At 48.8% G+C, this 26,923-nt stretch overlaps 1 protein-coding gene across 1 annotated transcript in view; it reads right to left on the bottom strand.

The window, feature by feature from the left end:
• Window positions 1–4,933: 4,933 nt before the first annotated feature.
• Window positions 4,934–26,923, bottom strand: part of LOC115088750 (extensin-like) — a 34,634-nt gene continuing 12,644 nt past the window's right edge. Inside the window, exons 5-9 of the mRNA XM_029596985.1 lie at window positions 17,584–17,602; window positions 14,778–15,029; window positions 13,522–13,542; window positions 5,836–5,876; window positions 4,934–5,042 (exon numbers count right to left, since the gene is read on the bottom strand). Coding sequence (XP_029452845.1) covers window positions 5,840–5,876; window positions 13,522–13,542; window positions 14,778–15,029; window positions 17,584–17,602 — 329 coding nt within the window. The 3' untranslated portion in view covers window positions 4,934–5,042; window positions 5,836–5,839. The remainder of the gene's footprint in view (window positions 5,043–5,835; window positions 5,877–13,521; window positions 13,543–14,777; window positions 15,030–17,583; window positions 17,603–26,923) is intronic.

The following is a 26,923-nucleotide window of genomic DNA, read 5'->3' on the forward strand; positions in this document are numbered from 1 at the left end:
TTCGGGGGCTGCAGTAGTTCCTCCGCCAACCAGACCAGTTTTCAGCCTCTCACTGCTGTGAGTCCTGAGCCCCGCACAGCCTCTCTTCTCCTCTGTTGCTGGTCCTCCTCCCGCACAGCCTCTGATCTCCGCTGCTGCAGCCGGTCCTCTGATGCAGCTGTTCTTGCCTCCTTCTGGCAATATGTTCAATAGTTTTATTTCAAGGTTGAAACATACAGAAACATTACAAAATTTCTTCAGGATTTATTTACAAAAGAAACCTGATTAGTGCACAATAGTGTGCACAACATAAAGACTGAATAACATTTGTAATACCATTTTATTTCAAAACTGAATGCACAACCATAGAACTGATTTACAGATCCCCCACTCAATGGTATCCTGACCTCTGTCTCCCCCCCCCCCCTTCCATGGTCCATGACATCCCCCTCTTTCTTCCATTTCTTGTCCCCCATCTCCTCTCTCCTCCCCCTCCTGACCCATCACAATGCTACCATGTCTCTCCCCCACCCCCTCCCCAGCAGGTTAGTCCTCAGGCTGAATCAGGTCAAAAAGAAAGTCTCCCTTTGCCTGCTCCAGACTGAAGCTTGACCTGCTGCGGAGGGAGGAGAGAGAGAGAGAGAAGAGAGAAAGAGTCTCCTGCTCACCATCGCCTTTGACCCCAGAAAAATGCAACTATTTCATTATATTCTTTTAAGCAGCATTTATTCACCACCATTACCTACCTTCAGGGAAGAAATAAAGGCGAGAGATCAGCACCTGGACAACGCTGAAGCTGGATCGGGAGTGGGGGGTGGATGGCGGTGGCAAGTTTGGAGGTTGCTGGCATGGGGTGCAGATCAAATCCTCTGCGCCTGAGCTTGCTCTTGCTGTAGTGCTGCCTGCCATGCCCACCTCTGATTGGCTCAAGCATCGTAGGTGGCAAAAAAGTCACCAGAGGCAGAGCACACGGGCAAAGCAAAGCTCCACTCCCTCTCCAGGAGGCCGACACCCTGGGCTACCGCGCCCAGCCTGATGTCATCAATGAATGCCAGGCCCAAAATGTCCCCCTTTATGACTCATGAAATTGGGCAGCCTTCAATGACGATGTCAGGCCGGGGGAGGCAGCTTAGAGTCGGTATCCCTGAATGGGAGAGAGCTTTACTTTACCAATATAACTGGTTTCAGCGGAGGAGCAGGTGGGACTATGAGAGTGGATGGTGATGCTGCAGGTGGAGGGAACAATCATGCTTGGGGAGGGGAGGCAGAGGAGACAGCTTTTCAAGTTGGTGGTGCCTGCGCATCACTGTACAGTATGGACGCTATGCCCCTGATCGTTGATATCAGTCAATGTTGTCTCAGTAGGCAGGTCTGCCTTTGCAAGGATTGTGCTGGCATTTTCTTCATGTGGTCTTTCAGTCACCAGCTTCATGTCAGGTATTTGTGGTCAATTGCTGGTTGGTCCTTTGCATGTCTCTTGCAAATTCTTCACTTGACACTTGTTTTTAATGCACATTTTGGAGAGTAGCTGTTGTTTGTTGTAGGAGAGGCTCTCAATGTTGGGAGATACAACTTTCAGTGTCAACCCTTGAAGAGGCGCCAGTTTTGTGATGATCCTGATGTCTGTGTCAGTCTTCAGGGATCTTTAGTTGGTATTATTGCTTGGTTGATGGTGTTAGCAGGATTAGCAGTCATAAAGACCCCCAGGGCCGCGACGTGGACGCTCCTGCTGTGGCCCCGGGATGGGGGAAGGATCCCTCTTCGAGAGAGGGGGGAGGGATTTGGAAAGAGGGGGAAGGGAAAGGGTATTAGAAGGGGAAGAGGAATGATGGGGAGGGGAATGACTTTAAGGGAAGAAGTGAAGAAGATTCTTGGTCTGCAAGATAGACATCATTCATTATCCTCCCTTGCCGATGGGTTGATTCTTAATGAGATAGTAAGAGAGACAATAGGTTGTGGAGAAGGTGGGACAGCAGCAGAGTGGGAATAAAGATCTTCCTGGCCTTCCATGTCGGCTGAGTTCAACACAGCTTTACCTCTTCTCTTCAGCCTGTCCTCTCTCACAGTTTCTCTTCACTAGAGATGTGATTCGGCCGAATCTTTCAGTTCAGCCTTTGTTATCGGCCCACCACGGGAAATTTCGTTTTCCCGTGGTTCGAGCTGATTTTATTTCGGCCGCTCCCGAAACGAAGCCCGAAACCCACCCCAACCCTTCAAATTGAATTAATTGCAACCCTCCCAAAACTTGCCAAAATTCTCTGGTGGTCCAGCAGGGGTCCCGGGAGCGATCTCCTGCTCTCGGGTCGTCGGCTGCCAGTAATGAAAATGGCGCTGATGGCCCTTTGCCCTTATCGTGTGACAGGGGCTATCGGTGCCATTGGCCAGCCTTTGTCACATGGTAGGAGCAATGGATGGCTGGCGCCATCTTAAAAAATGGTGCGGGCCATCCATTGTTCCTACCATGTGACAGGGGCCGACCGATGGCACCGATAGCCCCAGTCACTTTGTAAGTGCAAAGGGCCACTGGCGCCATTTTGATTAGTGGCAGCCGACGGCCTGAGAGGGGGAGATCGCTCCCGGGACCCCACTGGACCACCAGGGACTTTTGGTTAGTCTTGGGGGGAGGTCAGGCAAGTCTTGGGGGGTCGGGAGTTGCAATTAATTAAATTTGAAGGGTTGGGGTGGGTTTGGGGGTTTGTTTTTTTTAATGAGCCCTTTCTCCCCCCCCCGAAAAATGATAAGAAAACCACACGAAATTTCATGGGTTTTCTTATCATTTCATCGCCCCCCTGAAATGCAACGAAATAGGAAATATCGTCTCTATTTCTTATTTCATCGCAAACGAATGCACATCCCTACTCTTCACCACTGTGGCCGGTCCTCCTCCTATACAGCCACTTTTCTTTGTGGCTGATCCTTCTCCTACATAGCCGCTCTTCTTTGTGGCTGATCCTTCTCCTACATAGCCGCTCTTCTCCTCTATGGCTGGTCCTCCTCCTACAATGCTACTCTTCTCCATTGCAGCCAATCATCATACACAGCTTCCTCTATGGCCAGTCGTCCCTCATAGCCTCTCTTCTCATCCATGGCCATTTTCCTCTTACACAGCCTCTCTTCTCTCTGCGGCTGGACCTTCTCCCACAGTTTCCTCTGCAGTCAGTCCTCCTCTGTGGCCGGTCCTCCTCCCACACAGCCTCTCGTCACCTCTCTAGCTGGTTCTCCTCCCACAAACCTCTTCTGAGGCCAGACATCCTTCATAGCCTGTCTTCTCTTCATAAGCCAATCACCCGGCACAGCTTCCTTTCTCCTTTGCAGCCGTTCCTCCTCCTGCAAGCCTCTTTTCTCTGATGTTGCCTGCCCTCCTCCTGCACAGCCTCTGTTCTTCTCTCCTGCTACAGTCGGTCCTCTGATGCCTCCTCCTTACAGTGTTTTCATTAATTTTATTTCAAAACTGAAACACACAGAAACATTACAAGTTTTCTTCAGGATTTAATTAAAAAAGAAACCTAATCTATGCAGAACAGTATACAAAACCATAAAGGCTGAATAAAAGTTGAAATACAGTTTTATTTCAATACTTAATGTACAACAAAAAACTGATTTACAAATCCCCCACTCAACAGTAACCTGACCTCTATCTTCCCCTCTCCATGGTCCTCAACATCCCCCTCTCTCTTCCATTTCTTATCCCCCACCCCTTCTCTCTTCTCCCTCCCCAGCAGGTTAGTCCTCAGGCTGCATCAGGCCAAAAACGAAAGTCTCCCTTTGCTGAAGCTTGAGGATTGACATGCTGCGGGAGAGAGAGAGAGAGAAAAAAATCTCCTGCTCAAGAAAGCCACCAAGAAAAATGCAGCCATTTCATTATATTCTTTTAAGCAGCATTTATCCACCACCATTACCTACCTTCAGGCTAGAGATAAGGACGAGAGGCGTTCAGCTCCTTGACGAGGTTGAAGCTGCTTCAGGAGTGGTGGTGGATGGCGGGGGCAAGTTTGGAGGTTGCTGGCATGGGGTGCAGATCAAATCCTCTGTGCCTGAGCTTGCTCTTGCTGTAGTGCTGCCTGTCATGCCCACTTCTGATTGGCTCAAGCATCATGGGTGGCAAAAAAGGCACCAGTGGCAGTGCACACGGGCAAAGCAAAGTTCCATTCCTGCTCTGGGAAACTGGTACTGTGGGCTGCCATGCCCAACTTGATGTCATCAGTGATGGCCAGGCCCAAAATGTCCCCCTTTATAATACTCATAAAACTGGGCTAGCCTTCGATGATGGTTTCAGACTGGGGGAGGCAGCTCAGAATGTCGGTAGCCCAAAGTGGGAAGAGAACTTTACTTTACTAATATAACTGGTGCTACCAGAGTAGCAGGTGGGTCTATGGGAGTGAATGGTGATGCTACACGTGGAGAAAATAATTATGCTTGGGGAGGAGAGGCAGAATTACAGCTTTTCAAGTTGGTGGTACCGGCACACCCCTTTAAAGCTGATGGTTCCGGTGCATCACTGTACAATATGGGCGCTATGCCCCTGATCGTTGATATCAGTCATTAATGTTGTCTCAGTAGCCAGGTCTGCCTTTGCAAGGATTGTGCTGGCATTTTCTTCATGTGGTCTTTCAGTCACCGGCTTCATGTCAGGTATTTGTGGTCGATTGCTGGTTGGTCCTTTGCATGTCTCTTGCAAACACTACACTTGACACTTGTTTTTCGTGCACGTTTTGGAGAGTAGCTGTCGTTTGTTGTAGGAGAGTCTCTCAATGTTGGGAGATACAACTTTCAGTGCCAACCCTTGAAGAGGCGCCAGTTTTGTGATGATCCTGATGTCTGTGTCAGTCTTCAGGCATCTTTAGTTGGTATTATTGCTTGGTTGATGGTATTAGCAGGATTAGCAGTCATAAAGACCCCCAGGGCTGCGACGTGGACGCTCCTGCTGTGGCCCCGGGATGGGGGAAGGATCCCTCTTCGAGAGAGGGGGGAGGGATTTGGAAAGAGGGGGTGATTAAATACAGGGGAAGAGGAATGAGGGGGAGGGGCATGACCTTAAGGGGAGAGATGAAGAAGTTCTGGGCCTGTAAGACAATAAATGTAAACATCACTCATAATCCTCCCTTGCCAATGGAATGATTCTTAGCGAGACAGTAAGGAGAGTGAATAGGTTTTGAAGAATGGAGGAATAGCAGAAGGGGGGGAGCAAAGATCTTCTTCCTGGCCCTGCACCTCAGCTGCTCAAGCTGCACTGCTGACAGGATTTTTCAGGGACTGGAGTCTGTCCTAGAGAAAGGTATAACTTGGGGAATTATTTGCTATGAAAATAATTTAATTTTAAAAAGTATTCATTAATGTGTGACTTGTTGAGTCACTAACATCCTTCAGTTAGTATGGGGGCTATTTTCTCCCAGAATCCACCTTCCCCTGTCACTGCTACGGTGTTTGTCCTCCTAGCAGCTGTGAATGCTGTACCACCACCGCAGTGTCATGGGGTTATTTAGATTAACCAGGGAAGGAGAAGGATAGGACAGAGAGAGGAAAAAAGCAAGGGAGAAGAAAAAGAGAGGGCAGAGAGCAAAGATGAGGGAAACTGAAGGGAAGCAGCAGAGAGCAAAGGAGAAAGAGGCAGAAGAGGGAAGGAGGAACAAAACTGGAAGTGAATGCTGAGACAATGCCATGGACATCAATTTGCTGCCTCCCTCAGTACCAGAGGTTTGGTCCAGGTGAAGCCTTAGTCTTCAGGCTCAGGACTGAGATGAGAAGGGAGATTTAGTGATGGGTCTGCTGGGGAAGGAGGGTAGTTGGAATGGAAGACATTTTTTTAAACAGCTTTGTCAACCCTTATTTGATTTCCAAATAAAAGGCTAAACTTACCGAATTATTTTCCACTAAAACAGCGGAATATTTTGCGAAACCTATAAGGAAAAGAACATGTGATGGTTATTTCAGCTGCAGTCTGTTCGGTGGGGGGAGATACTGAGGACGAGGACAGAGAAAACATCTGCTCAGTCTGCTGGAGCTGGGAATGGCTGGAGCTGGCTGACTAGTTGGGGGTGGGGAAGGAGTCTGTGGTCATTAAACTGCACCACAGAAGGTGCTATTTTACATTCTCAATATTTCCTCTATTTAGGGAGATTTTTACAAGCATATAGCTAAGAGGCCAATCCTCAAAATGATTTCTGCAAGTAAAAGTGTAAATCATCTGTCTGAAAATGAACCCCTGCAAATGTGTCAAGAGCTAGGTCTTTTTTTGGACAATGCCTGAACTTTCAGTGGCAGAGAACGGAAGTGTTCCTGGGGGCATGTTTACGTCAGGGAAGGAAAATGCACAGACTGCATTTTCAAATCTTTGTGTACGCTTTACAAGCATTGTCTGAATTATCAAGGTGGCTCCTCACCCTGTAAAAATGTTGCTAACAGTTTTTTATGGATTTGACAGTTGCTTTACTTTGATTGTAAATATTACTACACTTAACATAAAGCTTGGGGGTAACCTGCTCAGAGCAGCAGGTACTACCATAGGAAGCTTGCTGGACAGACTGGATGGACCATTTGGTCTTTTTCTGCTGCCTTTATTATGTTACCAGGAGAATTCTACCCACACAAAATGCAGGAGCAAGTAACCGCTGTGATAATATTATACTTTCAGTTTGAAACTGGTGCAAAGGCCAGGGGTAAACAGTGCACCCGGTCTTTGTCCTAATGTGGACAGTTTGAAATTCACTCCCAAATTGTGCTTTTGAGAACAATGATGATGATAAGAATGGATGGGACAAGCCTAAGGAATAACCCTCATCCCCTTCAAATTAGTAAATTAGCTGTGGGTGATGCCCGTCTGTCTTCATTCACCCCATGCTCCCCTCCCACCTTTTCTCATTTCCATGCTTTCCTCACACTCTCACGCCATCCCTCCCTCACACTCTCATCCCATGCTCCCCTCACACTCTTTCTCTCACTCCATGCGCCCCTCACATTCTCTCCCACTCCTATGCCTACTCCTTCCCCAATCACTGAGCTCCCTTTCAATCCCTCTTCAAGACAAAGAACACTCTTGCACCATGTCCCCTTACAGTATCTCCTGTCCTCCATGTTCTCTCGCTCTTCTTCCCCGTTCCTCTCCCACTTTCTAATACTCCAATCCTCTCTCACACTTTTGTATTGCTGCTCTCCCCATCTTAACTTAACTTCAGCAACATAAAAAAAAACAAACTCATGACCTTAAAGTTTCCCTTGGGTCCTCAATTATTGCTCAGACCAGGGGCTTGCTCAGAGGAGAGTGAGGGAAGCAATTTCATACAATTCTGTGGCCACTTGGAGCATGTGTTACGGATGTGGACCCTTGAGCCGGCTAGAGTGTATAGATGATCCGCTGAAGGATGGGCTGCAGTGGAACTCGAGCCAGGAGGTGGACCAGAACCAGACCTGACAGGATCTTCACTATACCAACCTTCGTTCCCCGCAGGTTGAGCCCTTGGGTGCCAGGGCCAGCAGGACTTAGGCGGAGTCTACTGGTGAAGAGGAATTCGGTGGACGGTCCGAGTCAAGGCAGACGGAAGAGGAGAGGAGACGGGGTCAGTGCAGAGGTCGTGGCAGGCAGCAGAGGACCAAGATGAGGAGACAGACTGGAAGTCAAGGCAGCAGACAGTGGAGACAGGAGACAAGCCAGGGATCTAGACGGGCAGCAATGAGGAATACCAGAAGACGAGCCGAAGTCAGGAACCAGAGAGTCAAGCCGAAGTAAGGACAGGAACTGGAGAACAGAGGTGGGAACGGATCAGGAATCAGGAACAAGCTGGATTGGAGCGAGGATCAGGAACAAGCTGGAATGGAGCGAGGATCAGGAACAAGCTGGAATGGAGCAGGAATCAGGAACAAACTGGAACTGCAACTAGTAACTCCCAGTAGTTGACCTGTTGCCAAGGCAAGGAGTTGTGCTCTAGACTGGGTTTAAATACCCTAGAGCATCTGATGTCATCCCCAGGGCCGGGCCGTGGTTTCCCAGCACAGCCCCTTTAAATCTGGAGCTCCTGCACGTGTGCGCGCCTAAAGGGAGGAGACTGCAGTGAAGGATCAGCTGCATCTCCCTCGTGGAAGGAGCACCGCAAGAAAGCCAGCCATGGCCTGGGGCCGAATGGAGGATGCCGCGACCAGCTGAGAAGAGCAGGTGAGTTCGGGAGCCGACCGCGGCCTCCCACGGTCCGGGTTTTCAACAGTACCCCCCCTCCTATGTCCCCTCCCCAGAAGTCCAGGTTTGCTTGGATGGTCCCGGTGGAACTGATGAAGAAGAGATTTATCCAGTATGTTAGAAGCAGGTTCCCAAGTGTTCTCCTCAGGACCACAACCTTCCCAGGAGAGAAGGTATTCCCATCTCCTATGGTAGAAGCATACATCTAAGACATCACGTACTTGGTAAATGGTCTCCTGTTCTGCTACCGGTTTGGAGGGTTCCAGGGGATTTTTGTGGAAGACCGACAGAATCAGTGGTTTAAGTAGTGACACATGGAACACATTGTAAATCTTCAGAGTAGATGGAAGGCGCAAGTGATAGAAACCGTACCCACTCGCTCTATGACCATAAATGGACCAATGTATTTAGGTGCCAAGCACATGGAGGGAATCTGGAGACAAATGTGCTTGGTGCTCACCCAGACTTTATCTCCTGGGTTGAAAATAGCAGCTGGATAATGATGTTTATCAGCATTCTTCTTGGCTGTGTCAGCTGTTTGCGGGAATTTGTTCTGCGTAGATTCCCAGAGGGTTTGAAGCTGTTGAGCTGTGAGCTGAGCCGCAGGTGAAGGCACGGTCAGTGGAAGCGGCAACGAAGTGTTTAGTTGTTTACCATAAACAAGATGGAAAGGAGACGCTCCGGTTGCAGAATGAACCTGGTGGTTATATGAAAATTCAGCCCATGGCAGTAGAGACACCCAATCATCCTGCTTGTCTCCTATGAAGGATCGGAGGAAGGCCTTTAAAGACCGATTAGTTTGTTCTGCCTGTCCATTGCTTTGCGGGTGCAAAGCAGATGTAAAGTCCAAATGAACCCCAAACCTTTTACAGAGTGCCCTCTAATATTTAGCGGTAAATTGTGAGCCTTGGTCTGAAGCGATGTGAAGTGGTAGTCCATGAGTGCGGAATATATGTTGGGTAAAGAGTTGTGCCAGTTCGGGTGCAGTTGGAAGCTTGGCTAGAGAAACAAAGTGAGCCATTTTAGAAAATCTGTCGACAGTAACCCAGATGACGGTTTTCTCTTCAGACAGAGGTAAGTCCACTACAAAGTCTGTAGAGAGATGGGTCCATGGTTCTGTTGGTATAAGAAGCGGTTGTAGAAGACCCCAAGGATGTCTTGGCAAGGGTTTCTGTCTAGCGCAGGTAGGACATGAACTGACATAAACTTGGACATCCCTCCTGACATGTGGCCACCAATCGTATCTTGTTAGCAGCTCTAGGGTTTGTGCCTTACTGGGGTGCCCCGCTGTTAGGGAGTCATGGGCCCAAGATAGGACCTCCCTACTTCAGTGGAGAGGAACAACAGTTTTGCCCATGGGGACTACATTTGTGATGGCTATAAGGAATTAGCTGACTCTAGAATGTATTGAGGAGTGGTAGAAGTGTCTTCTGTCTCAGTAGTGCGGGAGAGAGCGTCTGAACGAAATTTCTTTGATGTGGGTCTGTAGCACAGAGAGAAATTGAAATGGCTGAAGAATAAGAACCATCGAACTTGCCTGGGGTTCAGGCGCTGAGCCCGACACAGGAATTCCAGGTTCTTGTGATCTGTATAGACAATGATAGGATGTTGGACCCCCCTCCAGCCACTGATACCATGCCTAAAATGCTAGTTTTATGGCCAAAAGTTCCTTATCCCCTATGCTGTAGTTTTTTTCAGCAGCAGAAAACTTCCGAAAGAAGTATGAGCATGGAAGTAACTTGCCCTTGAAGAAATTTGACTGCGAACAGCCCCCACAGCTAAATCTGATGCATCTACATCTACAATGAAAGGTCGCTGAGGGTCCGAGTGATATAGACAAGTGTCTAAGAGAAAGGCTTTCTTTAGATCCTTGAAAGCATGTTGGGCTGCTGGAGACCAATCTTTAGCGTTAGCTCCCTTCTTAGTGAAGACAGTAAGTGCAGCCACCCTTTGTGAATAATGGGGTATGAATTGCCGGTAGAAGTTTGTGAATCCAAGGAATCGCTGGAGAGCTTTGATGCCTACTGGCAGAGGCCAATCTTCAATGGCGGATACTTCGTCGGGATCCATATGAAATCCTGTAGAGGACACAATATATCCCAGAAATGGCAGAGATTCTTGCTCAAATAGGCACTTTTCAAGCTTAGCAAATAGGCAGTTGTCCCTAAGTTTCTGTAACACTTTCTTGACTTGTTGCCGATGCGTAGTGAGGTCTTTGGAATATATTAGTACATCATCCAGATATACTATGACTGAGGAATGAAGCATATCTCGTAGGACTTCGTTCATCAGGTTTTGGAAAACCGCAGGAGCATTACACAAGCCAAATGGCATAACCAGGTACTCATAATGCCCATCACGAGTGTTGAAAGCGGTTTTCCACTCATCTCCTGGTCGTATTCTAACTAGATTGTAGGCCCCCCGGAGATCAAGTTTGGTGAAGACCTTGGCTCCCTGTAGCCGGTCTAGGAATTCCGGGATGAGCAGTAACGGGTATCTGTCCCGATGGGTAATGGCATTGAGGCCACGGTAATCTATACAAGGTCTGAGTGAGCCATCCTTTTTTTGCAACAAAAAAGAATCTGGCTCCCGCTGGTGAGGTCGAGAGTCGAAAAAATCCTCTGTCCAAATTCTCCTGGATGTAGCGGGACATGGCTTTTGTCTCTGGAAGAGATAGAGGGTATACACGCCCTCTGGGTGGCATGTTGCCCGGAAGTAAGTATATAGTACTATGAAAGGGACGGTGTTCTGGAAGAAGTTCTGCCTTTTCTTTCAAGAATATTTCCAAGTATTCGGAGTATTGCATTGGCAAAGATAATGGAGTAATGTATAGGGGTATGCAAGGTCGTGGAATTGCAGGCAGACATGAAGAAAAGCAAGATGGGCTCCAGGACATTATTTGGAGATTATCCCACTGGATGACGGGTGAATGCTTCTGGATCCACGGCAAGCCAAAGACTAAAGGATGAATGGCTTTCTCTAGAACCAGAAAGGAAATCTCTTCGCTGTGAAGAACTCCTGTGCGAAGAGTCACCGGAGTCGTAGAGGCAAACTTACAGCTTGGGAGTGGTGTGCCATGGATGGAAGAGATCCGTAGTGGTGGCGTGCAAGGCTGTACAGAAAGTTGCAGCTGTTGTACGAGGTCTGCCAAGATAAGGTTTCCCCCAGCTCCAGAGTCAATGAAGGCAAGAGTGGAGAATGTTCCCCCAGAATATTCAAGGTTAACTGGAACAGTACATTGAGGAGCGGGATTTACACAGCCTAGGGTCAGCTCCCCAATGACTCCTAGGCCCTAGAGTTTTCCGGCCGCTCACTGCATTAAGCCAGCAGATGGCCCTTACCACCACAGTAAAGACAGAGGCCTAGAGAGTGATGGCGCTTCCTCTCTTCTGGGGTCAGAGGGATGCGTCCCAGCTGCATAAGTTCTTCTCTGCGACTGGTCGAGGAATCGGACGAGGAAGCCAGAGGACATGAGAAGGAGGGAGCCAGTGAGACTGCCCTTCTAGCAGGCTTGACTTTCTGAGCTTGTTGCTGAAGCCGGCAGTCAATCCGACCTGCGAGGTCTATTAGAGTCTCAACGTCCTCTGGGAGATTCCGAGCAGCGAGTTCATCCTTTATTCGGGGAGACAAGCCTTCCAAGACAATGCTCCGCAAGCTATCATCTCGCTAACCTAGCTCCGATGCTAGTGTGCGGAACTCCACTGCGTAATCAACCAGAAGGCGGGACCCCTGACGGAGGAGCAAGACTTCAGTAGCGGGAGTAGATTGCTGAGCTGGTTAATCAAATACAGTCATGAACACGTGGATAAACTGCTGCATATCCCCAAGCAAGGAGTCGCCTTGTTCCCAAAGTTGTGAGGCCCAAGCTAGGGCTCACCCATCCAAAAGGGATAGCATGTATGTTGTTTTAATCTGGTCTGATGGGAACTGCGCTGGTTGCAAGGCAAATCTCATGAAATAATGGTTCAAAAAGCCACGGCACTGGTTTGGATCTCCTGCATATTGTGGCGGTGCTGGTAGGTGTAACGATGCGGCTGGTCCAGGAACAGGAGCCGGGACTGGAGGTGGCACTGCTACAGGAGGGCTACCATCCAGGCAATTAGCCAATCTCTCCATGGTAGCCACCACGACATCTAAGCAGTGTTGCTGCTGCTGCAGACTTTGAGCCATGCCAGGAATGGCTTGAAGACCAGAAAGATCCACCAGGTCCACGCCTTGGTAAACTATTACGGATGTGGACCCTTGAGCCGGCTAGAGTGTATAGGTGATCCGCTGAAGGATGGGCTCCAGTGGAACTCGTAGCCAGGAGGCGGACCAGGACCAGGAGACCTGACAGGACCTTCACCTATACCAACCCTCGTTCCCCGTAAGTTGAGCCCTTGGGTGCCGGGGCCGGCAGGACAGGCGGGGTCTCCTGGCGAAGAGGAATCCGGTAGATGGTCTGAGTCAAGGCAGGTGGAAGAGCAGAGGAGATGGGGTCAGTCCGGAGGTCATGGCAGGCAGCAGAGGAGCAAGACGAAGAGACAGACCGGAAGTCAAGGCAGGCAGCAGACAGCGGAGACCAGAGACAAGCCAGGGATCAAGATGGGCAGCAATGGGGAATACCAGAAGATGAGCCGAAGTCAGGAAAAAGAGAGTCAAGCTGAAGTAAGGTCAGGATCTGGAGTACAGAGGTGGGAACGGAGAAGGAATCAGGAACAAGCTGGAATGGAGCAGGAATCAGGAACAAGCTAGAACTGCAACTAGTAACTCCCAGGAGTCGACCTGTTGCCAAGGCAAGGAGTTGTGCTCTAGACTGGGTTTAAATACCCTAGAGCGTCTGATGTCATCCCAGGGGCCGGACTGAGGTTTCCCGCCCTGGCCCCTTTAAATTTGGAGCTCCTGCACGTGCGAGCACCTAAGGGGCAGAGTCTGCAGTGAAGGACCGCGGCATCTCCCTCGTGGAAGGAGAGCTGCTAGAAGACCCAGCCATGGCCCGGGGCCGAACAGAGGATGCTGCAACCAGCTGAGAAGAACAGGAGGTGAGTTGGGGAGCCGACTGCGGACCCCCGCAGTCTGGGTTCTCAACAGCAAGCTTCTTTAAGGCAGCAGAAACTATGACCTGCAGGGAGACCTTTAGGATGCAGATTCCTGTTTGTTTCTTGCATCCTGCCCTGGAGAAGCTGGGAACTCTCCGAGAGAACAGAGCAAATATCCTTGAAGCCTGATTCAGTTCTGTGATTGCTGTTACAATACTATGGGACAGGGGTATTGAGCGTTTCTCTCACAGACACAAAATTGGAAGAACCCCTTAATACATCCAACTCATGTCACTTCTTTCATGCTTATCAGCACTGTACTATGTTAGTGGTATAAATAAGTATAATGCTATTTACCATAGTGCCTTGCTAGTCTTTCTAGAATTAAAAGAAAATAAATAGTGTTAAAGAAAGATTGACAAAGTATGACAACACAAAGAATGGGCTACTGCACTATGAATCTATACAAAGGTTTTATGATATTCTCAATTTTGTTTTCTATTCTTTTCCAAATAATTCCTAATAATCTATTTCCTTTCTTCAACTGTTGCCAAACCCTAAGCTGAAGCTATCAAGATATTGTCCACAAGGATTATGAGGACCTTTCCTGGGTGCTGACTTCTAACACTGAACCCAGCATAATTAACCTGTAGTTTGGATTCTTTTTCCCTACATGCATCACTTTGCACTTGTCCACATTAAATTGCATCTGCCATTTAGAAGCTCAATCTCCTAGTCTTATAAGGTCCTTCTGCAGTTCCTCACAATCTGCTACTGTTTTATAGATCCAAAGCAATTTTGGCCCCGCATTCCTCTGCCTGACAGATTTTGTGTAGCATTTGACTGGATCCCATGCTGCATCCGGGCCTCAAAGTAGAGGGTTGGCAGGAGACAGAGTGGGCAGGGAGACCATAGCATCTGCCATCATGGAGCAGAAGGAGACAGCGGCAGCATCATTGGTGGGCAGAAAGACAGAGGAAGAGACAGCATCGGTCCATGCTAGAAATAGGGGCATTCTGGGATGAAAACAGGACAGCAGTGACAGCTATGACTCAGAGAATACTGCAGAGGCTGAAAGGGAAGGGGAGGGGAGAAAGAGAGAGAGAGCTTGGAAGGTGGCTAGGGATGAGAAAGAGAGGCTGGAAGTGGGTAGGAGAGAGAGAGAGAGAGAGGGTGAAGGCGGTAGGAGAGAAAGAGAGGGGGTGAAGGGGGTAGGAGAGAGAGAGAGAGAGGGTGAAGGGGGTAGGAGAGAGAGAGAGAGAGAGAGAGTGAAGGGGGTAGAAGAAAAAGAGAGGTGGGGGGGGGGGGGGGGGGGGGGAGAGAGAGCCATGAGACAGAGTGATAGAAAGAGACTGGTGAGGGACAAGAGCCTGGGGGGAGGGGGTGACTATTACAGTATGTTGGAAGGAATTCTGGGGCAAAAACAACTATGTCTTTATAATAACTGTTTCTACATTAAAAATAATATATAATAATATATATAATGATTTATTACATTTTAAACAAAGACAGTGACCATAGTGTATTACATTAACAAATAAAATATTCAACATTTTACAATATTCTGCATTTTCTCACAGAATTCCCCCAGGAGAATAGACTTTAGTACTTACGGCCTGTCGGGTTCTGCTGGGGGCTCCTCTAAGGGGGGTTTGGGGGAGGGGGGCCGGGTAGAACTAGGGGAGGGGTTGGGGAAGAAAGACAGCACAGGGGATTGGGGGTGAGACACAATAAGGGAAGTCTGAGGGGGCAGGGAAGTTTGGGAGGGGGGCCTAATATATATACTTTTAATGGAGGGGGTAGGGGATTCAGGGTCAGGAGAGGGCGGAGGTCTTGGAGAAGCCCCAAAAAGAAGTTTGTTCAGACTGCAAAAAAGAAAAAGAAAGGAATTATTAGATGTAATTAAGGATACACAAAAAGCCCAATCTACAAGGAAGATATTCTAATTACCCCTTCCTCTCAGGGCAACAACCCCTTCCTCACTCATCTCCACCCCTCCTCTTACCCAGGGCAGCGACTCATCCCTCACTCACTATCACCCCTCCTCTCACCCAGGGCAGTGACTCATCCCTCACTCATCTCCACCCCTCCTCTTACCCAGGGCAGTGACTCATCCCTCACTCACTATCACCCCTCCTCTCACCCAGGGCAGTGACTCATCCCTCACTCATCTCCACCCCTCCTCTTACCCAGGGCAGCGACTCATCCCTCACTCACTATCACCCCTCCTCTCACCCAGGGCAGCGACTCATCCCTCACTCACTATCACCTCTCCTCTCACCCAGGGCAGCGACTCATCCCTCACTCACTATCACCCCTCCTCTCACCCAGGGCAGTGACTCATCCCTCACTCATCTCCACCCCTCCTCTCACCCAGGGCAGTGACTCATCCCTCACTCATCTCCACCCCTCCTCTCACCCAGGGCAGTGACTCATCCCTCACTCATCTCCACCCCTCCTCTCACCCAGGGCAGTGACTCATCCCTCACTCACTATCACCCCTCCTCTCACCCAGGGCAGCGACTCATCCCTCACTCATCTCCACCCCTCCTCTCAGCCAGGGCAGCGACTCATCCCTCACTCACTATCACCCCTCCTCTCAGCCAGGGCAGCGACTCATCCCTCACTCACTATCACCCCTGCTCTCAGCCAGGGCAGCGACTCATCCCTCACTCACTATCACCCCTCCTCTCAGCCAGGGTAGCGACTCATCCCTCACTCACTATCACCCCTCCTCTCAGCCAGGGCAGCGACTCATCCCTCACTCACTATCACCCCTCCTCTCAGCCAGGGCAGCGACTCATCCCTCACTCACTATCACCCCTCCTCTCAGCCAGGGCAGCGACTCATCCCTCACTCACTATCACCCCTCCTCTCAGCCAGGGCAGCGACTCATCCCTCACTCACTATCACCCCTCCTCTCAGCCAGGGCAGCGACTCATCCCTCACTCACTATCACCCCTCCTCTCAGCCAGGGCAGCGACTCATCCCTCACTCACTATCACCCCTCCTCTCACCCAGGGCAGCGACTCATCCCTCACTCACTATCACCCCTCCTCTCACCCAAGGCAGCGACTCATCCCTCACTCACTATCACCCCTCCTCTCACCCAGGGCAGCGACTCATCCCTCACTCACTATCACCCCTCCTCTCAGCCAGGGCAGCGACTCATCCCTCACTCACTATCACCCCTCCTCTCAGCCAGGGCAGCGACTCATCCCTCACTCACTATCACCCCTCCTCTCAGCCAGGGCAGCGACTCATCCCTCACTCACTATCACCCCTCCTCTCACCCAGGGCAGCGACTCATCCCTCACTCACCTCTACCCCTCCTCTCACCCAGGGCAGTGACTCATCCCTCACTCACTATCACCCCTCCTCTCACACAGGGCAGCGACTCATCCCTCACTCACTATCACCCCTCCTCTCAGCCAGGGCAGCGACTCATCCCTCACTCATCTCATTCCCTCCTCTCACCCAGGGCAGCGATTCATCCCTCACTCACTATCACCCCTCCTCTCACCCAGGGCAGCGACTCATCCCTCACTCACTGTCACCCCTCCTCTTATCCAGGGCAGCGACTCATCCCTCACTCACTATCACTCCTCCTCTCACCCAGGGCAGCGACTCATCCCTCACTCACTGTCACCCCTCCTCTTGTTCAGGGCAGCGACTCATCCCTCACTCAGTCACCCCTCCTCTTATCCAGGGCAGCGACTCATCCCTCACTCACTGTCACCCCTCCTCTTATCCAGGGCAGCGACTCATCCCTCACTCACTGTCACCCCTCCTCTTATCCAGGGCAGTGACTCATCCCTCACTCACTGTCACTCCTCCTCTTACCCAGGGCAGTGACTCATCCCTCACTCACTATCACTCCTCCTCTTACCCAGGGCAGTGACTCATCCCTCACTCATCTCATTCCCTCCTCTCACCCAGGGCAGCGATTAATCCCTCACTCACTGTCATCCCTCCTCTCACGCTGGGCAGTGACTCATCCCTCACTCATGCTCACTCACTATCACCTCTCCTCTCACCCAGGGCAGCGATTCATCCCTCACTCATCCTCACTCACTATCATCCCTCCTCTCACGCTGGGCAGTGACTCCTCCCTCCCTCATGCTCACTCACTATCACCTCTCCTCTCACCCAGGGCAGCGATTTATCCCTCACTCATCCTCACTCACTATTACCCCTCCTCTCACCCAGGGCAGCGACTCATCCCTCACTCATCCTCACTCGCTATCACCCCTCCTCTCACCCAGGGCAATGACCTTTCTCACTCCCCATCAGACTTCCTCTCCCTCAGGACAATGATCCACCCCTCACTCACCACCACTCCTCCTCCTCTCACCCAGGGTAGTGACCCTTTCCCATGGGTCATTTCCCTTCCCAATTACTAAATAATTGATATATTACCAGTCTTCGATAAGATGGCCTGTAAGGAAAACATGGAACTGGTAAGCAAATAAAAATATTGATGCAAGCTAAGAACAGCTCTAATTTAAGAATCAGACTGAAGGACTGGGCAGAAATGATCATACAAAATCCCCACAAAAGTGAGTAATTAAGAAGTAATTTTCAAAGATATTCTCCCTGGTTTAATAGGTGCTTATCCATGGAGTTTCCTTTTCATGTGCATCATATGTGCAGTAAAGAATGTGCCAGGATTTCCAAATGAAAGCCCCAATCATAAGGGAATGTCCCTGCCACTTTTCTCCACACTGGGGAGGATGAAGCAATTTTCAAAGGGATATTCTCTATGGATAAGCACCTATTAAACCAAGGAGAATATCTTTGAAAATTACTTCTTAATTACTCACTTTTGTGGGGATTTTGTATGATCATTTCTGCCCAGTCCTTCAGTCTGATTCTGGGTTGCCCATCTTGCTGGCTTGTGGTGGATGGGTGCAAATGGGGGAATTCAGAGTTATATGTGTATGACTTGGGCTCCGGGGTGTTTAATAAAGCTGTGGCCTGTTGACTCCCAGATCTGTGTTTGTGTATTATGTGGTTGTAAAGAGGCAGGCTTGGGCAGAAGCGTCAGTCCTGGCTGCCCATATTATACTCCCATCCTAGTGGAATTACACTGGCTCTCAATCAACGAATGCATCAAATGCAAACTTGGAATGCTCGTACACAAACTTCTTAATGATCAAAATTGTCACTGAGCGAACGTGATTTTAAGATTTTATCAACCTGCTAGACTTCTCCGCTCTTCGCAAAGAGGCTTACTGGAAATTCCATTACCAAAACTAGCCAAACTTCACATTACTCGTGAGTGTGCTTTCTCTGTCGCAGCACCAACCTTATGGAATTCATTTCTAATAGAAATCAGACAATGTGATTCACTCAACAGATTTAGAAAATTAATTAAGACCTTTTTATTTAATTTAGCTTATGGTTAAGTTTGTTTTTATCATTTAACTCTTGTATTTATCAAGTGTTTTAACTTAATATTGTTGTGGAGCGCTAGGAGAGCGATCCCACTTCCTGAGAGAGGTGTGTCGGGCACGTCTCGACCCCAGAGGATTCCGAAGAGGGCAGCGGGAGGCGTGGCATGCCCGAGCATGGGTAGGACGGAAACAAGACGGGAGTGACGACCAGGCGACAGGCCCTCCTCCGGACCTGCACGCTTCGGGAGACCCAACAACGCAATGTTGGTCTTGTGAACAGTCCTCCGACTGTTCCCAGCCCTTTCGGACCTGCCGCAGGGTACGGCATGAAGCGGCAGGCCGGACAGAGGCCAGGACAGCGAAGGCTGGAACATAAATTCAGACGAGACTCAGGAACAGGGTACTGGGAGTGCAGACGTAGACTCAGAAGCAAGGTACTGAGGATGCAGAGGTAGGTACTGAAGCGAGATACTGTAGATGCAGAGGTAAATTCAGAAGCGAGGTACTGAGGGTGCAGATGTAGACTCAGGAACAAGGGCTGAAGGAAGACATGGGCATTGTCCCTCAGGGCACCCTACTCAGACCACCCGCGGGACTGAGTCACGGACCACCCTGTCCCATGCGCACCCTACTCAGCCCAGGAAGGCTGGTCGCGGACCACACTGAGAACAGGAGAATGCTGGAGGGATCCAGGCAAAGCGAACTCCGATGCTGGGATACTGACATCCGAAGCCCCATCGGCTGGCAGGAAGGGAAGCTCCAAAGCACAGGGACAAATCCCACCTGTTGGCCACTCCAGGGCCCAACAGGACCAGAAGGCTCAGGAGCCAGACAAGACGAAGGGCAGAACACATGGACTGGATCAGGAACTGGATCTGGCACCGACATCAAGGTAACAGGGAAGAAGCAGGATTGCTGCATACCGGCAGCCAAAGCAGGATTGCTGCACACCGGCAGCCAAGGCAGGAAACAAGATCAGGAACAAGGACTTCTCAGGGACTTAGAAACAAGGTACATGGCTTGCATCACAGATGACCCTAATCAGCCCGCCCCGAGGGCTGGTCATGGACCACGGCGTGGCTTGCCGCGAGGTACCAGGACATTGGAGGACACTGGATCAAGGTGATAGCTTTCAAGAGATTCAGAAGCAAAGTACTTAGCTTTCAGGCAAGTTTCAGGATCAAGGTACAGGCTTGTAATATCTGGACTGGATCATGGATACCGGATTAGGAATCAGACCTCAAGGCAGGAACATGAACAAGCAAACATCAGGACTGAAACAACTGGAACATGAAACACTTAGACCTTGCAGAAGGCTGGAACTCACAGCAACTCCTGGAACGAGGGTCTCAGGAGTGACCAACTTCTTGCAAAGACAGACTGAACCTTGAATCTCTTTGTAGAGCTGAAGTGGACAACGCCCAGGGAGGAGCCAGCAGGGGGCCACACCTGGCTGGCCCCTGAAGAACAGACGAGAGGCGCGCTCGTGCCCTAGGAAGCTGGAGAGATGAGTGCTGGCAGCTGGTGGCGTCCTCAGCCACGTGGAGGGCCCAAGGAAGCCATGGAGCAGCCCTGGGCTGGAGCTGGGTGAAGGCAGGTCACTGGAGCAGCTCCCAGCTGCAAGGACTGAAGCAGGAAGACAGAAGCAAGATAAGCTGGCTGCAGAGAGAACAGAGAGACTGCAGGCAGAGTAGAGAGCAGTAGCAGGCTGCAGGCACCGGCAAGGACGACTTCCCTGCTGGGCAAGGACCCGGGCTGGAGCAGGCACCAGCAAGGATGGCCTCCCTGCTGGCTGAAAGGTCCCGGGATCGCAGCAGAATGTCGGAGGAAGGCAGAAGCAGGAGCCAGCCGTATGGCAACAGCTGCGGGGACAGCCCCAGCTGATTCAGGGAGAAAGAAGCAGCAGCAGCATCAGCAGCCCGACTGGCTGTGAGAAGGTAAGAGCCTGCCCACGCTCCTCACGGGCAGGATCACAACAAATATTTCTTATTTTTGCACCATTGTAATATATCTTAATCTTTTATTTTAATTTTAATTGTATGTTGTTTTATTTATTGTTTTCTGATTCAAATTGTATATGTTATTTTGTTCACCACCTAGGCCTAAGTATTAGATCAAGATTGGTTTCACGATGACCGTAATCCCCGCCATGTTAGAGTGCTCCGCTAGTGAACTCTCCTCTCTAAGAAAGTTAAACATGTAATAAATGTAAATGTAAATCTTATATCACTTCTCGCTCTTTCTATTCCCTCAGAGGTGTCCATTCAGCTGCAGATATTTTTGTCCTCCAAAAAAAGGCAAATTTTTTCTTCTGTTCCCTCCACAATATTGCTTACAAATATATTGAATAAAACCAGCCTCAAGACCGATCCTGGAGTTCCTCCACTAATCACCTCTCTCTCCTCAGAATTACTTGTATCTAGCACTATCCTCTGCTGTTTGTCACCTAACCAGTTTTTAATGCAATTCATTGCCCTGAGACCCACTCCCTGGCTACTAAATGTATTAATGAACCTTCTATGCAGGAAAGTATCAAAAGCTTTGCTGAAATCCAATAAACCACATCCAGCAAAGATGTCCTTGAACCAATTCTCTAGTCACCATGTACCCAACAGCCTGTAAGTTCTGCTGAGAATGAGCTGTCATAGAAAGAACCCATTAAAATTCTGGATATTGCTTGTTGTGCTTATTCACCAAGTATTAGTGTTTCTCTTGGGCATCATCAAAAATGCCTAGTGTCTGACAGAAGCCTCCAGTTCACCATGGGTCAGATAATGAAATAGATACTGATCATTACCCCCCTTCCCTAGCCCCTCTATAACCCAATTATGTTTTCCTAAATGCTTCTGCCTTTGAAATGCACCCATTGTCTCTAAATGTTCCCCTAGTTTACTAGAAACATAGAAACATAGAAATGACGGCAGAAGAAGACCAAACGGCCCATCCAGTCTGCCCAGCAAGCTACGCAGTTTATCCATTTTTTTTTTTTTTTTATCTTCCCCCCCACCCCTTTTTTTCTCCCCCTCCCCCGTCACTATTGGCTTCCAGCACCCTCCGGCCCCAATTCCCTTCCACCCCTCCACCAATGCAGAGAGCATTGGTGGAGGGGGTGGAAGGGAATACATCTACCTGTTCTCATGATTTATTTCTGAATGTCAAACCTGTACACCATTATGAACTATTGATTTTCACATGGAATAACGGTTTATAAGACACATAAATAAATAAATCATCACAAGCATGGCCATTACATGAGGAGGGAGAGATACATGGCCCAGCCATAGTGCCAAGGTACCCTCAGCTCCTGTGTAGCTCTGGGATAGGGAAGAAGGCATCCCCTTAAAATCCTCATTTCCTCTTCTGTTGCATGCCTTTCTGTTTTCACCATCCCAAAACTGGATTGAAGAGATCTGTGAGTTTCTGGGAATCACAAGAGATGGTTACCTGCATTGGAAAATGTTGACCTACATTTGTGAGCAGTATGACTTCCACAAGCTTAAAGACTGATGCTTGATGCTCTTTTCCATAAAGCTGGTCAAGATGATGCCATAAGCCTACAAGAATGTTTCTATGAAGTATTTAAAAATGGTAAACTCCCTTACACATCTGCTTCCACACCCTAAAGGGAGTTGAAGAGGCATCTCTTCATGCAGACCTTTGATAAGAGTGGGAGATGCTACATTGCCCATGGTCAATGAAGGGCACAGTTGGCTTCTGTTTGCACTCCTGCCTAGATGATGGGCATAGCCAAATTCTTCTCTTTTGGGCCAGTGGGACCGACTCTATTTTCTTAGCTGTCAATACCCTTGCTAACAGCTTTAGATCCAGATTAATCAGAGATATATGGCAATAAGAGCCACATACAGCCGGGTCTCTGCCTGGTTTCACGATGACCGTAATCCCCGCCATGTTAGAGTGCTTCGCTAGTGAACTCTCCTCTCTAAGAAAGTTAAACATATTTGTTAGTGGGGTTACAAGTATATGAGAGAGGATTTTATAGTAGCTACTGGATATTCCATCCAAACCCGGGGATTTCCCTGATTTAAGTGACTGAATGGCTTGTAGAACTTCAGATTCCTTGATAGGGCTATCTAATAGACTTTGTTGTTCATCTGAGAGTGTGGGTAATGTGATGGTGTCTAGATATAAATCTATGTCCCCATCCTGTATGCTCTCATCAGTACTGTATAGTGAGGCATAGAATACCCTCCGAGGTGGTAAACATTTCACCTTTTGAGCTCTTAATTTCGCCTATGGAGGACTGGGCCATAATTGTTTTCAATCGCCTTGCCAGGTAATGTCCTGCCTTATTCCCCCCTTTGAAATAGATTTGCTTAGATATCTCTAGCGAATAAGCAATAGCCTCATTATCCAGGGTCTGTAATTTTGACCTAGCAGCGGTAAGATGTTTAAGATCATTTGGCAATTGAGAGATCATATGCTTCGAGATGGTTAGTAGGAGACCTTGCCTGCAATTTTCTTTTTCCTTTTTTACAATAGGACGCCTGGGAGATAATCAAGCCTCTGCCCACAGCCTTTGAGCATTCCCATACTGTACTGAAAGAGGAGTCTGTATTTATGTGATGCTGAAAATAGTCAAGGAGAGCATCTGCAATTTGCTTAACAAATGTTGTATCTTTTAGGAGATCCTCATTCAGATCTGAATGAGGCTCCAGGGGTTGCATCTAGAATTTGTTGCTGGCCAGGGGTTGCATCTAGAATTTGTAGATCGAACCATACTGGTGCATGATCCAACCAATTTGCATTGCCCATATTCACTCCCATTACTCTATTTTGAATGTTCCTGTGAATTAAAAAGAAATCAAGGCAAGAGTAAGATTTATGAGGGGTTGAATACAAGGTATAGCAACGGGATGTGTGATTCCTCTGTCGCCAAATATCTACTAAGCTCCAAATATTTAGAAGATCCATCAGAGATATCCGTGCATTTTTTGAGCCACTCGCACTGGAGGATGAATTATCCAGTATTATATTCCTGGATAGGTTAAAATCGCCACCAATAATCACCAATCCTTCTGCATGGTGTTTCCAAAAGGGTAGCCAGTTTCTCAAATAACATCCCTTGAATGGAATTGGGGGCATAAATGGAGACCAGAGTGAAAATATTCCTCCCTAGGCTTAATACTAATAGCAGATAAAGGCCTTGGGTGTCAGCAATCTGAAAGAGTACCTCATGAACCACAGAGCTTGTATGCAGGAGTGGGTATCTTGATTTCTTTGTTTCTTTGGTGCTTGCTGCCAAAAACATATGAGGGTAATTGTGTAAGGATAATAACTGCTTGTGGCGCTTGCGCAAGTGCATTTTCTGGATCGTTGCTATCGCTATCCTGTAGGTTGTTAATTCTCGAGCTAACAAGTGGCATTTGCGATAGTGGTTTCCTTTAACGTTTATGGAAAATATTCATTCTGCCATTTATATGAAAAGAATGTACAGAATAGTAAACACTTCAGCTCTATCTGCCCCCCTTCTAGTAGATCCTTGAATATTTCTTGGTCTTTCATAAAGCATAGATATTAATAAATCCCCCATCTGCTTACAAACCGTTACCCCTCTTTACTCACTCCATCCCCCTTATTTTGAACCACCCAACCACCAAAGCGATCCCTTCTAGCCTGGGGGGTGTTGCCAGCGTACCAAGAGGGAATACCCCCATCATACCTCCCCTCACGGAATACCAAACATACCAAAATTATGTGTTACATAATGATAACATTCAGTTTCCCAAACTTAACAGCCAGGGTTGAAATTATTGGTTAAGTTGAAAGTTGCAGTGACTCGAGGCTTCTATAAAACAGCGCTCCAGACTGCCATCAATTTACCATATCAAAGTCTGTAGCAAAGTTCATCCTTGATCTGACATGGTAGCTCCCTAATTCTCAGAATGGCGACATAGATGGTGGCCATGTGTTATGAACGTTAGCCGCAGGCGGCCGCGGCCGACCCAACTCACATCATGTGTGGCCCTGCTCTCCTCTCCGGGTAAAATCGCGGCTGTGACTAGCTACTCCCGACACATGCCGCCTATCTTCCAGGACTTCTCATGGTGGTTGGGATGCTGCCGACCTCCATGTCTCTTCCGGGTCTTTCAAGGCGCGTGCACCACCAAGCCTACCTTTAAGGACGCTATGGCGGGAACCTCAGGGGCATCTCCTATTGATGACATCACCAGCCAGGATTCATAAGCACCACCTTGGGCTTGCACTAATCGACTTGGCAAGGAGTTCCTTCACTACTGGTGCTTGTTCCTGTCTGCCCAGACTTCTGTACCTGCTCGGATCTCTCCCTCGGTTCCTGGACTCTGGCTCGGGTACCCGCTCCACAGGGGCCTGTGCGCGCTTCTCGGGAGACTTGTCTCTGGACCTCCCCACTCCTCGGGGTAGTCCCTGCGCCTCTCCAGAGGTCCTGCCTGTTGGCCTTCCCGCTCCTCGGAGCTGTCCTGGAGCTACTTTCAGAGACTCTTGCTTTGCATTTCCTCACTCCTCAGGGTTGTGCCTACGTCCCTCCACCAGCAACTGGCTCTGTACTTCCCCTCTCCCCGGGGCAGTGTCTTTGTCTCGATGCCAGCAACTTGCTTTGCATTTCCTGCTTCTCAGGGCAGCGTCTACACCTCTACTCGTGTCTTTGCTCCTGCTCTCCAAACTCCGGGTAGCCTATATCACTGCGGCAAGAACTGACTCTGCGCTTCCCCGCTCCTCGGGGCAGCCCCTACGTCATCTGTTACCACGCTATACTACAGTTGTGTATTCTACTATTGCTAACCACGCCTCCTGATGGGGAGGATCTGTGGGGCTCCTCCTCTCAGACTATAACAACACTCACCTCGGGCTAAGGGCTCACAAACCCATGAATCCTAACAACATCTTTACCTGCTCTATGCTAGCGTGGCAAAGTGTCTAATTTCTGTTGGTGAGGCACCATTTTGGGTATAGTAAAGTTAATCTTAATATCCAAAGCATTGAAAACATTTGCCGCCACTTCAAGAGTCTTTATCCAGGGTGAAGTTCCCTGAAATGTAAATTGAAGGCCGAATGGAAAAGTACAGCGATATTGAATTCCCTCTGCTCTGAGGAGAGAAGTCGCCTCTCTAAACTCAAATCTTTTCCTCAGTGTTGATGGTGCCAAATCCTGGTAAATATTTATAATGTGGCCTTCCCAGGTCCAATTAACCTGTTTCCAGGCTGCTTCTAGAATTTGAGTCTTCTGAGTGAAACTATTCAGGCAGAGGATAATGTCCTGCGGTCGTGTCCTGGATCTGGGACCCAAAGCAAAATGTGCGCAGTCTATGGTGATATCCTGCGGTGCAGATTCATTTTCCCTCACAGTAGCATTGCCTCCTGCTATAATAAACTGGCAGAGTTTTGTGGCCACGTCAGGATAGTCGGGTACTCCTATTATTCGGAGATTACACCGTCTCGTGCGGTATTCCAGGTCCTCTAATTTATCTGACAGAGACAAAATCTCTCCGGTAAGGATTTTATGCTGAGCAGCTAAAGTATTTAATGCTTCATCATGGCCCTCTATTTGTGTTCTCACTTCATTGACCCGGTGACCTAGCATCGCGAGGTCTTCCCATACCTCAGATATGGATACCAGTAGTTCAGTCTTGTATTGCTTCATGTCGGAGCGCAGCTCTATGAACCACTCTCGTATCTCTTCTCTCGTTATCGGGCTAGAAGAGATTGTCAGTGGGGTAATTGCAATGAAGCCGCCGGCGCCATCTTTTACTCCTGCTTCAATCACGTTGTCCTGGGCCTGAATGGCCTGCCCGCTCTCATGTTCCAGGATTTCTGTCACGTGGTTGCTGAAAGAAAACTGCTTCAGATCAGCAGTTTTCTGCTTAGTTATCATGGTGGAGTCTTTTGCTGCCTTAGTCATGTATTGGAACAGCCAAAACTAGTGTTTAGGGGCTAGATTATAGTTTTTAAAGTTCAGTGGGGAAGAACTCCAATCTCACATGTCCATCTTGGTCACCTGCTAAAGATCACCCCCGATCCTGACTCCATTCTAATGCTATGGCAGAGTAAACTTCTTAGATTTATTTGGAAACGTCGACCACCTAGGGTTTCTAAGGCTGTTCTCTTTCACAATAAACTTAGAGGGGGACTCCAGGTCCCAAATTTGGCCTGACATTTTGCTGCATCTCAATTGAGTGCTTTAGTTCACTTGCATACAAGCAGAGAGCTAAAGCCTTGGTCCGGTTAGCTCAATGGGGAGAGGGTGATCCACCTTTGCATATTAGGGCCTGGCAACGGGGTAAGATGTGTCTTATTGGGCTTTCCCCCTTTTCCAGTTTGATTTTAAAATTATGGGGAAGATGGAGATTGAAACTAGTGGGTGATAA

The sequence above is a fragment of the Rhinatrema bivittatum genome, chromosome 3, assembly GCF_901001135.1.
Source record: "Rhinatrema bivittatum chromosome 3, aRhiBiv1.1, whole genome shotgun sequence".
Classification (NCBI taxonomy): domain Eukaryota; kingdom Metazoa; phylum Chordata; class Amphibia; order Gymnophiona; family Rhinatrematidae; genus Rhinatrema; species Rhinatrema bivittatum.